Here is an 11,628-nt window from a genome sequence, read left to right as displayed (position 1 = left end):
AGAGAACCCTGGTTAAGTGCTTAGCTGCTGTGATAGTTAAGGTTTTGTGTCAACTTGACTGGACCAGGAGTCCCAGTGGTTTGGCAGTTGAGATGCGGTTATCCCCATGGTGAGATTAATACAATGTAGTTAACTCTATGATGATTGACTATGAGCAGCCAAGCAACTGGAAGGATGTTTCTCCATGGATGTGGCCTGCTTCCAATATAGTGGATTCTCAGGCAAATCTTGCTTGGTTTCTGCTGGATCTGTATCTTGTGTCTGGCTTGTCCTCCAGCCTCCCATTCTCTGGACTTGAGCCAGTGCCCTACTCAATTGCCTGCCTGCTAGACTTGCTTGCTTGCCTGGCGGTCTTGGTTCATCTGACCTGGTCTTGGGACTCGTCCATCTCTACAATTGTGAACCATTTCCTTGATATAAACTTTAAACACATATGTGTTTCACTGGTTTTGCTTCTCTAGAGAACCTAGCCTAAGACCGGTGCTAACCTAAAAGTCTACTGTTTGAACTCACCAGTCACTCCACTTGAGAAAGATGAGAAAATCTGCTTCTGTAGAGATTTACAGTCTTGGCAACCCTATGGGACAATTCTCCTCTGTCTTACAGGGTTGCTATGAGTCAGAATCGACTTGATGGCAGCAGGTTTGGTTTGGTTTAGCCAGCCTGTATGGACTTAGTGTTGTCAGGAAAGTTTGGAGAGAAAGGTGAGGACAGGGAAGGTTTCTTACAGGAGGAACTTCTTCCTGCTCATGATTCCCAAGGTTCTTTCCTTGATCCACATCTGAGCTTCAGTCTCAGGAATATAACCACCCACTGGAAATCTCCACCTGGATATTCTTAGACACCTCAATCCCAACACATCCACACTTAAATCTCCCTGAGCTCTCACAAGAATGCTGGTACTTCTTACCCAGAGCCAGGAATTAGGAAGCCATCCCAGATGTCTCCCTGTCATGTGGGCTTTTAAAGAAGGAGAGGGATTGGCCGGTGACGAAGGGAAATGCCAGTCAAATGGCCCCATGAGATAATAAGCACAAGGTGAGTTTTGGAGTTGCAGGAAGCTTGTGAAGAGATGGGGCTGAAGGTGAGATGGAGGTATTGTATCTACATGGAGTTTAGGATTTTCCAGGGTCACTGAGAATTGTAAGCAGATTTGTATTTTAAAAAGATTGCTGTTAGCAGAGCAGTGGCCTGATGAATCCTAGAGAGCCTGGGGTGGAAGACTGGCTCAATGGATTTGGGGAGAGGGCCTGGCCCTTTTACTTTGACCCTAAGTTTACCAGTATTCGTGCATCTAGAATAAAGCCACTTAAGATAGAATTGCCAATTGAGAAACCTGAGACTTTTCCTCCCATCCTGGTTTTAAGTGTGCAAGGCAACTGGCCAGTAAATTCACTGGAGAGTTGACAAGGGGGATGGCCCACCCAGCTCTGCACTCTGCCGACTGTTCTCTGGTCCAGGGCAGGGACTTGTTTTATACTTTCCTAGAACTGACAGAATCAAGCCCCAAAACACTTTTAGCATCCTTCTGTTGTTGTTGTTAAGTGCCGTCGAGTCAATTCCAACTCATAGTGACCCTGTATAGGGTTTCCGAGGAGCAGATGGTGAGCTTGAACCGCCAACCTTGCAGTTCAAACTGCTTTGCAGTCTGGCGCATTAACCCACAGCGCCACACCAGGACTCTGTACTTTCTTCCAAATCCTAGTCTTTTAAGGAACAGAAATGGAGATACAACTTTTCACCAAAATAATTTTAAAGGGTTTAGGAGCTCTGGTAGCGTAGTGGTTACGAATCGGGCTGCGAACCTTAAGGTCAGCGGTTCGAAACTACCAGCCGCTCCGCGGGAGAAAGATGAGGCTTTCTACTCCCGTAAAGATTTACACCCTCGGAAACCCTGTACAGGGTCGCTATGGGTCAGAACCGACTCGACGGCACTTAACAACAACAACAACACTTCCAAAAACATAGGTTTTACAGGGCTAATTACAGAAAGAAAACAAACAAAAAACCCGAATTTGAGTCGAACACTTTTTTTTTTTAAGTTTTAAGTCGAACGCTTTTATAACTGTCTGTATTATGTTGTTGTTGAGTACCACTGAGTCGGTTCCAACGCATAGATAGTGACCTTGAATCTGTATTATGCAGAGAAGGAAATTGAGAGCACAAAGAGGTTATATAATTATTAGCATGAGGTCCCACAGCTCGTGAAGGAAGCCTGGGTTTGCACATGGACAAGTGATGCCAAAGTTTCAGTTCTGTACTAGTGTAACCACTCAGGATGGCTGAAGGAAGGGAATGGATCATCAGGAAAAACCCCAAACCAAAATGTCAGGAGGACTGGCTACTACAAGAAAAGCAAGCTGTTTGCCAGGAAGCCATGAAGGCAAACAATCAAGTTCCTTCAAGACAAATTCCCCTCTAAGACTGAAACTCAAAGGGAACACATGAACAGGTATGTAAGCTTGCTGGTGACCACATTGGCCTACTGGTAAGTGGAAGAAGGGGAAAGGCAGCAATGAAGAAATGGGCTGAGTTCAGCCACAGTCCATTGACTCCCGTTGACCTAGAGATGAGAGAGAGAAGAAGAAGGGCTGGTTGGTCCAAAGTGTGGCGAGACCTGAGGACACCTGAGCCCATGGATAAGGACATAGCCACAGAAGCTAGAGCTGAGAATGAAGCATCCAGCTGATATGAAGTGAGGGGAGATGCATAAGAACACTCAAACTTGCAGACAGTACCCATTTGACCTAGCCTCGATGGCTTGATAATCAGAACTCGACTAGATGAAGATTACAAAAAAAAAAACCAAACCACAAATTTTTTTCGATAAAGGAAACAAGGATAAATTGCTACAATTTGATGAACCTGACCTATACTCATGGAGGTAGTAACTCTAAATAACCAACAGAGAGGGAAGGAGTCTTTACATCAATTACCAATGCTATCCCCTTAGTACACAGGTAGAAAGGGACGGGCAACTTAGACATTAGCTACCTAAAGTGAGGGGGTGATAAAGACACGAAGTGACTGGCTTACAAGGTTTCAAGAGGGAGTTTAGTATAAGTGTATAGGGGGAAAGAAAGAGTCCCTACTGAATAGTTTTCATCTTGTCTAGATGGGTCTAGTTAAAAGAGATGGGGATAAGATTTGTATGATTCAATAGTGAATAATTGCAACTGTCACAATTGTAAAGGTGGAAGTTTTGTAACAAAAAAGGGGAGTGGTTAATCTTACAGTCCAGAAACAGAGGAGCCTAGGACCTTCAAGGGAGAAGGGCACAAGCAGAACGCGGGACCTTATCAAGAGAAGCAGTGACACCAGAGATGGAGGCAGAGATGGGGACATGGAGAGGGGATGTGACTGAGGACTCTAGATTCATGAAAGAGAGGGACCAAGAGCTGGTGGCCAGGAGGCAGACTCACAGAATGTGCCCTTTGGAGGTATAAATTATTATATATGCCTGAGTGCTGTTTTTTTTTTTGAAGCTTAAGTGAATAGAGAGAAATACTGTTAACTGATGGTACATGGAGGGGATTATAATCATTGTAATGAAACAAGGTGCATGATTTGTTGACTGTAAAACTGATGATCTGCCCTGTAAACTTTCACTCAATCCACAATAAAAACTTAAAATAAAATAAAAAGTGAATATTCTCAGCAGAACTAAGAAACTTTAATAGATGAGAAATAGAATAAATGAAAGAGTATCACTACTGAAATCTGAGACAGAAAAAGAGATTAAAGAAATAGAGGATTGTAGCCAACGTCAGACTAAGGAACCACAGTGAAAAGTGAGTTGTTTTTTAAAAAAGTAACCATGTTGTGATAACATTCTAAAACATTGTGGGCTCTACAGCTATGCTTAAGATTATATTTATGAATTTATAAGCTGATTTTAACAGGGTGGTATTCTCAGGTGGCCTGTCTTCTGTAGAGAGGGGAGGCAGGGAGTGGCCCTGAGTTGTAAGGTTGATTCAAGCCAGCAAGAAAAAGAACAGGAATGGAAAGTGGTGTCCCTGGAGAGCAATTTAATTTATTGGCTCCATAAATCATTTTCTGCTACTCAGGAAAAACGGACACAGTGCCCTCTGGTGTTTGGGAAAGTCACTGCAGCTTTGCATGGTAAGGGAAAAAATCGATGAGTTCTGTTAATTGGAGCAAATATTTACAGTAATAATCTCTAGTGACCCAGAGCCTATTTGCTATGTCTGACTGTTGCTTTGAACTTTACTGCATCTCTACCCACAAATAGAGTGCTCTGGCCTTACCTGGTTAGAGGTAAGACTGTGAGGAGTATGCTGTGGCGTTGTCTCCCAGTGCCTGGGCAATTGCCTACTACCTTTTTTAGCAGGGAACACAGGATGTCTTAGTCCTTGGCTTCAAGTTAATCTTACTTTGAAATATTACTCAAAAGAAACAACTTTACATAGCAATTCTTGATGATGTTGTATAATATCAACATAGGGTCAGCGACGCTTCTTAAGAAAGATTTTGGTAACTGCCAGCTATTTTGAGGTGGCCATTTCTAGATAGATTGGTTCATCCACAATCTCGCAGTGTGATCTTGCCCACGTTATTTAACTTCCCAGGCTCATTGGCAAACTGGGTTGTGGTGAGGAACATGTACGATGATGTGTGTGGCACACAATAGGAACTGTGAACATTCTGTATCTCTTCTGTCTTCTCTTCTTGTCTGCCTTCAAAGAATTAGTAAACTGAACACTGGGACTTGGCCACTGTGTGCCCTTCCTTCTTGTCACCAGGAATCCCCATTGTTGGTAATGGGGGGTGAGGAAAGAAGCATAGTAAATGAATAATAACAATAGAATATTTCAGTTTTTTTAATTACAAAATTATGGTTACATATATATATAATATGAAGTTTGCCATTTTAGCCATTTATATATTTAAAGTATATAATTTACTGTCATTAATACCTTTACCATGTTGTAGGACCAACACCACTATCCTAAACTTTTCATCATCCCATACAGAACTCTGGATGCTTTAAGCAGTAACTTCCGTCTACCAACAGCTTCTGGGACCCTTACCAGACCTGTGAGAACGACTGAAGTGCAGGTCCTGTGTGTTACCAACGGGGTTTTGAAAGACCAGACCAGTGTGCTGTTGTAAAGGCGGCTAGCACAGACACTTCCTCTAACCTATCCAAAGAGAAAAGTCCTCACATACAATTTCCAGGAATACTCTCATGCTTTTCCTGGAAGGGCTTGCCAGACCAAACAAATCTGTATCTGTGAACATTATTTAGCCAGGAGGGAAGGATCTGATGTGGAAGGCTGATCTAGACACACAGCAAAAGCCCAGTTGTCCTTGGTAGTTGAGTAAAATAGGGGAGACAGACAGGTCCAGAGAAAGTGAGTGAAGCCTGGGGACATATGTGGTGGTTTTGGTTTTAATTGTTGTTGTTGTTATGTGCCGTGGAGTCGGTTCCAACTCATAGTGACCCTGTACAGGGTTTCCGAGGCTGTAAATCTTTACGGGAGCAGAACGCCTCATCTTTCTCCCGCGGAACAGCTGGTAGTTTCCAACTACCGACCTTGAGGTTCACAGCCCGATTCATAACCACTACGCTACCAGAGCTCCTAGTATGTATTATTAATTCGAAGAAGAGATATTTGAATGAAACTCTCATTTTTAAATACTGAAAATGCTCACAACAGAAAGTCATTATGCATGCTAAATTATTTATTTCTATTTTGTTTCCTTTAGGAAAACTACCCTATTCCTGAACCTGGCCCAAATGGTAGGTCTTTGGAAAACTCAGCTTCTATTGTACTGATTTCCTGTTGTTTCTCCTGGAGACACATGCACATTGCTTCCTCATCCCTCTTTTCCTACTGTTCATTACCTTTGCCTCAATTAGAAACTTTGCTTTTGTTAGGCTGAGAACCTCATCTGTCATCCACCCGGTGGGTTTAACTTGGTTGCTAAGTGAAATAAAAGAAACAGTATGAAAACACAGAAGTTACCAACTTCTGACTTGTCTCAAGGAGATTTTGAAATTAAAAAGTTCTTTAATCTATGGACCAAAGGTAGAATTGTTCCTCTTTTAACCTAATGACCTTAGATGAGTCTACCTACCCTAAACTGCTATTTGGGTTACCAAATCAGGTCCTGTGTACAAACTTTAAAAGGAGTGAGTGTACAGATTTTAATCTTTTTGTTCAAACATGGTACCACTCCTATCTCCTTCCCCAAGAAGACCAGTTAAGGAAGAGTGGGGTAACCAGGGGCCATCTGTCTAGAGGGATGGTAAGCACTGCCATACCGCCCTAATCCAACAAGTTCAGAAAGTGGGTAAGCACACTAGGGCAGGGTCCCCACACACCTTTGCTCCACTCTTTCTGGACTTTTCAGTGGGTGGAGCCACCAGGTGGTGCTGACCGGCACGTTTCCTGGGGTGGTGTCTGAGCCTGGAAAGTCATCCGCCCTGTTGGCTGGGGCTGCTGGGCAGATCCTTGCTGACAGCTTTCCAATCCCTCCCATCCCTGGAGTCCCACATTTTCGTAATCTGTAGGAACCTGATAGGAGAGGATGGGTGGAGGCAGAGTGTCTACAGAGCCTCCACACTCACAGTGAGCCACTCACCCCTCACCCTCATGCTTTGTCGAGAAACATCAGATGAAGGCAGCTTTCCTGGTAGTGCCATAACTTTGCTCTGGACTTGGGCCATTGAGTTATTGGTTTATAGTGATAAGACTTCATACAATAACTGTTTTTATCAGTACTTCGCAAGTAGTATATATTTAGAGTTTAAGTGTTTTCACCAAGGTACCATGTTCAAAGTAGTGAGACTGATAGCTCACTGGGTTCTGAAAAGTTACTGTTGATTCTCCAGGTGGCTAAACAAGTGGTATCTTGAATAAAGGATTCTGGTACAGCTTCTCTCTAAAGCAACCTTCTAGTCTCACTTTCATGTACCACCTGTGAATCAGAAAGGGGAAAATTTCAGCAGCAGTTCTAGCAAGTCAAATTTGACCTTATTAACTACAAAAGGGGAATTTGGAGAGAGGAAACCCTGAGGCAATTTTCTTAACTCAAAATACTTCCCTACCTTTTCTCTCACAATTAGCTCAGTCATTTCTTACTCTGTTTTCCAAAACAAAAGAAAGCTCTATCGGGCTATACCTTGTTGTTGTTAAGTACCGTGGAGTTGGTTCTGGCTCTTAGTGACCCTGTACAGGGTTTCCGAGGCTGTAAATCTTTACAGGAGCAGAACACCTCATCTTTCTCCCACGGAACCGCTGGTAGTTTCGCACTGCTGACCTTGCTTTTGGCAGCCCGACTCATAAACACTACGCTACCAGAGCTCTCATTGGGCTATACTTAGTGGATGGTTTTTGGTGAGGACACTTAGTGGAGGCATCTGAACACCTAGCAGAGCTATGGGTGCTCTGTTCTTTCTCTCAGGAAGATAGTTGTAACTTGGCCATCTTAGTCACACTGAGCCTTCAGTCCTTTAAGTACTTACTTCACTGAAAGAGCTCAGAACCATCTTTATTTTAAATGTGGAAAGCTGATGACAACAATACTATCAAATCTCAGTTTTTATTAAATCCACGATAGGGTGGGGTGGGGGTGGAGTGTGTTGAAATTAAGGGAAAAGTTTAATGAAAACATCACCTTTTTAGAAAACAATAGGCATGAAGAACTCAGCCTTATAGCTTACCAAGTGTTGCCATGTGGAGGTTTTGTCTGACTCTCTTGTTGTTAAGTGTTGAAGACTCAATTCCAACCCATAGTGACCCTGTATAGGGTTTCTGAAGGAGCTCAGGTAGCATAGTGGTTACGAATCGGGCTGCTAACCTCAAGGTCAGCAGTTCGAAACTACCGGCTGTTCCACGGGAGAAAGATGAGGCTTTCTGCTGCTCTAAAGATTTACAGCCTTGGACACCCTGTACAGACAGGGTCGCAATGAGTTGGAACGGACTCCATGGTACTTAACAATACCAACAACATAGGGTTTCCGAGGAGCAGCTGGTAACCTTAAACCTCCGACCTTGAGTTTCAAGCCAACTTTGCAGTCCAGCACATTAATCAGATTCCACATGGATAAGAATCTAGTGTTTCGCATATTAATTGTCTGGAAACTTATCTCCTGAAAACCTGTTCTCTTAAGTGTCAGATAGATTTCTTCCTACTAATAGTATTGTGTTTATGCAGTGAATGTGGTTAATTTGCTTTGCAGAAGTTTTTTTGTTTGTTTGCCTAGTTAGACTTGCAGTTTGGTCTGAATTTCACACTCGGTCTGGAAAAGCCAGCCAGTCAGCAGCCTCCCATCTGTCTGGAGGGAAATCCCTAGGACACCTCAGACAGAGTGCCTGAGGAAACCTTCCTGCCCTTAAGCTTGTTTTTCCTCTTTTTCTTCCATCAGAGGTGCTGCTGAAGATGCATTCAGTTGGCATCTGTGGCTCAGACGTCCACTACTGGCAGCATGGTCGAATTGGGGATTTCATTGTGAAAAAGCCAATGGTGCTGGGACACGAAGCTTCCGGAACAGTCCTCAAAGTTGGACCGTTGGTAAAGCACCTGAAACCAGGTCAGCAAACCCCCTCAGTTAGCCAATTTATTTACTCGTTCAACATAAATATTTGTGTGTGCTTCATCTAAGGTGGGCTCTCTGCTAAGCACTGGGGATACAGCTGTGAACAAGACAGTCTTGGCTCCTGCAAGCATGCCTCTTACCTGATATAGACAATGACTTAGTCACACTTACTTGAAGGGGAGAACACAGGGTGCTATTGGTCTGTTTGACCCAGATACGTGTCTCGTGTGAGGAAGGAGCAATTCATCTGACATCTGACGTCAAGTAAGAAATAAGCCAGGTGAAGGGCTGGGAGAAATGGTCCAGGGACAGGAACCACAAGCTGCCTCTATGTGCTAAGAACCAGAGCCTCAGATGCAGTCTTTGACTCTTATTGGATGGCTGGGAAACCACTAACATTACTCCTTTGTTGTTGTTGTTAAGTGTCGTTGAGTCAGTTCCAACTCATAGCAACCCTGCATAGAATTTCCAAAGAGCGGCTGGTGGGTTTGAACTGCTGACTTTGCAGCTACTAGTCTAGTGCTTCTTGGAGGGAGGAGTTGTCAACTATAACAGACTCTCCTCTGTTCCCTGACACAGTGAATTAAATCCACTGTCTTGGCAGAGCTAAACTGTTGGCATTAACCTTCCTTTGCTGATGAGGCTGCGGCACAGCCTTGAGATGATATCAGATTCGTTAGGGGCAGTGAGGGTTTGACATGAAGTGTCATCCTGTGTTTGTGGTAAGGTTTTCTGAACCCAGCTATACAGAGAAGGCTTGACCAGCTCTGAAGATGATAGACATGAATATCCTTTAGCAATGTTGAGTCAGGACCTCTATTCATCATCTGTGGAAGTGGAGAAAGCTCCTGTGATTTTGCAGGGTTTTCCCAAGGTAGAAAGTCCAGTTTCCTGTAGTACCTTGAATTTACTTGATATGGCATTTCCATCCAACATCTCTTAATTCCTACCATGTGATTGGATGGAGTCATGCAAATAAGGTGTACTGAACTCTCCGGCTGGGATTGGTTCGTTTTGCCATCCAGCTAGGTTTAAAAGGAGCTGTCTCAGAAGCAGAAATAATCCCAGACCATCAGGAAGGAAGAGCATGAGTAGAGTGTGACATCCCTACCTAGTAAAACAGCAACGGCAGAGGCGGTGGCTGAGGCGGCAATATGGACCATCTGTGGGCATCTAGGCTCCCTGGACTGAGGAAAACTGTGCCTATGGGCAGGAGGCTGGCATGCAAAGTGTACTCTTTGGACATTTACAGACTAACGGAAGGAGCTTGGTAACACTTGCCAGAGCAGGGGAAGGACAGCAGGGCCACATGGCTGAGAGGCCGCAGACGAGAGAAGTGTACCTGCAGTGTAGCCGACAAGAGCCATTCCTGACTAAAGAACTGCTGAGTCCTGAGTTGTGTTTTGATTCTGAATTGTAACCTGTTCACTTCCCTAATAAACCCCATAATAGTGAGTATTGTTCTGAGTTCTGTGTGGCCATTGAGGTGGATTATTGAACCCAGATGTGAAGCAGAGAGTGCTATGGGAGGGATGGTTGGTATCAGAATAGGCTGAAGAAGGTTGGAGGGGAGAGACATGCCTGACCCCCGCTTCATAGGAATCGGCCATGGGCTAATTTTGTGAAGCCAGACATGGCCCCCATATGGTAATTACACTGCCCCAAACCACTGAAGATTAGTTCTTACCAGTGGGATGAGGTGTGAACCAGGAGTGGGAGTCTCCACATTTGAATGATATCAAGTGCTTCATCAGTGTCTACAGTGGGTCTAGCACAGTGACAATGGCCCATTCTCTAGGGCCGCAGAAGCTCTTGCCTTGCACACGTTCAGCCTTTCTGGGTCTCCTACTTTGTTCCTGGCTGCCAGAAGGGAAGTCTCTGCTTCTTGCTGTGGAACTGATTGCCTTGGCTCAGGTCTGCTAGTGTTTCTAGTCTGGTTTCTGATTAGCTGCTATACATGACTCCCAAGTTCAAGTGGGTTTTAATTCCAGTCATAACTTTGTGCAGCAGGAAACAATATCTGTGGTATTAAATCCTCCTCCTAAAAATCTGCTTTGTCTTGAAGCATGGAAGCCACCTGCTTTCCTCTGGGTATTTCTGGAGTTCTCGGCAGAGCTTAGTACTGGCCTAAGGATGAACTGTCTGAACCATCCCAAAGCCAAAGACTAAGAGCCTCTTGTCTTTCCAGGTAGTAGTGGCATTTGTGCCCCATGGTTTCTTTCTCCTAAATTTGCACATTTTGTTTTTAGCAAAAAAAAATGTATCTAGAACCATGTTAGGCACTGTGGAGAAATAAAGATGGAAGAGAAGACTAACCCTGAGGTACTCTTGCCCTAGATGAGCAGGCAAGACGTAAAACAGGTCTATCAATAGGAGACTGGCTCAAATAACGGTGGTATTATAATCATACAATAGAACCCTACTCAGCAATAAAAAGGAATTAATTATTAATATATACAACAACAGCTCAACCTGGAAAGCATTATACTGAGTGAAAGAAGGTAGATGCAAAAGAGTACACACTGTATGATGCCATTTTAATGATGTTCTAGAAGTAAGTACTAATCTGTGGTGAAAAAAAAGCAGAACATTGGTTGCCTTTTTTAAGTGTGAAGTCTATTCATGTGGATAGTCTACTTTGAAATACATCAAAAAGAAGATGAATTGACAGATGGAAGACAGATGGATTGAGCAATAGATGGGTAGATGCTGAATTGTTGTTAGGTGCCATCGAGTCGGTACCGACCCATAGCGACCTTACGCACAATAGAATGAAACATTGCCCGATCCTGGGCCAACCTCACTACTGTTGCCACGTTTGAGTTCATCGATGCTGCCACTTGGCCAATCCATCTAGTTGGGGGTCTTCCTCTTTTTCTGTGACCCTCCACCTTACCAACCATGATACCCTTATTCAGTGACTGGTCCCTCCTGAAAATATGTCTAAAGTATATATTTGAGAGTCAAAGTTTGGCCATCTTGGCCTCCAAAGGAGCACTCTGGCTGCAATTCTTCCAATACAGATCTGTTGGTTCTTTTGGCATCCCGTGGCACTTTCAATA

The 11,628-nt window shown here is 43.8% G+C and overlaps 1 protein-coding gene across 1 annotated transcript in view; it reads left to right on the top strand.

Moving 5' to 3' along the window:
* The window catches only part of SORD (sorbitol dehydrogenase), a 46,856-nt gene that overhangs the window by 14,109 nt on the left and 21,119 nt on the right, over positions 1–11,628 (top strand). Inside the window, exons 2-3 of the mRNA XM_006831874.1 lie at positions 5,731–5,764; positions 8,396–8,560. Coding sequence (XP_006831937.1) covers positions 5,731–5,764; positions 8,396–8,560 — 199 coding nt within the window. The remainder of the gene's footprint in view (positions 1–5,730; positions 5,765–8,395; positions 8,561–11,628) is intronic.

This window comes from Chrysochloris asiatica, unplaced genomic scaffold, assembly GCF_000296735.1.
Source record: "Chrysochloris asiatica unplaced genomic scaffold, ChrAsi1.0 scaffold00004, whole genome shotgun sequence".
Classification (NCBI taxonomy): Eukaryota; Metazoa; Chordata; class Mammalia; order Afrosoricida; family Chrysochloridae; genus Chrysochloris; species Chrysochloris asiatica.
This window is presented reverse-complemented; position numbering and strand designations above follow the sequence as displayed.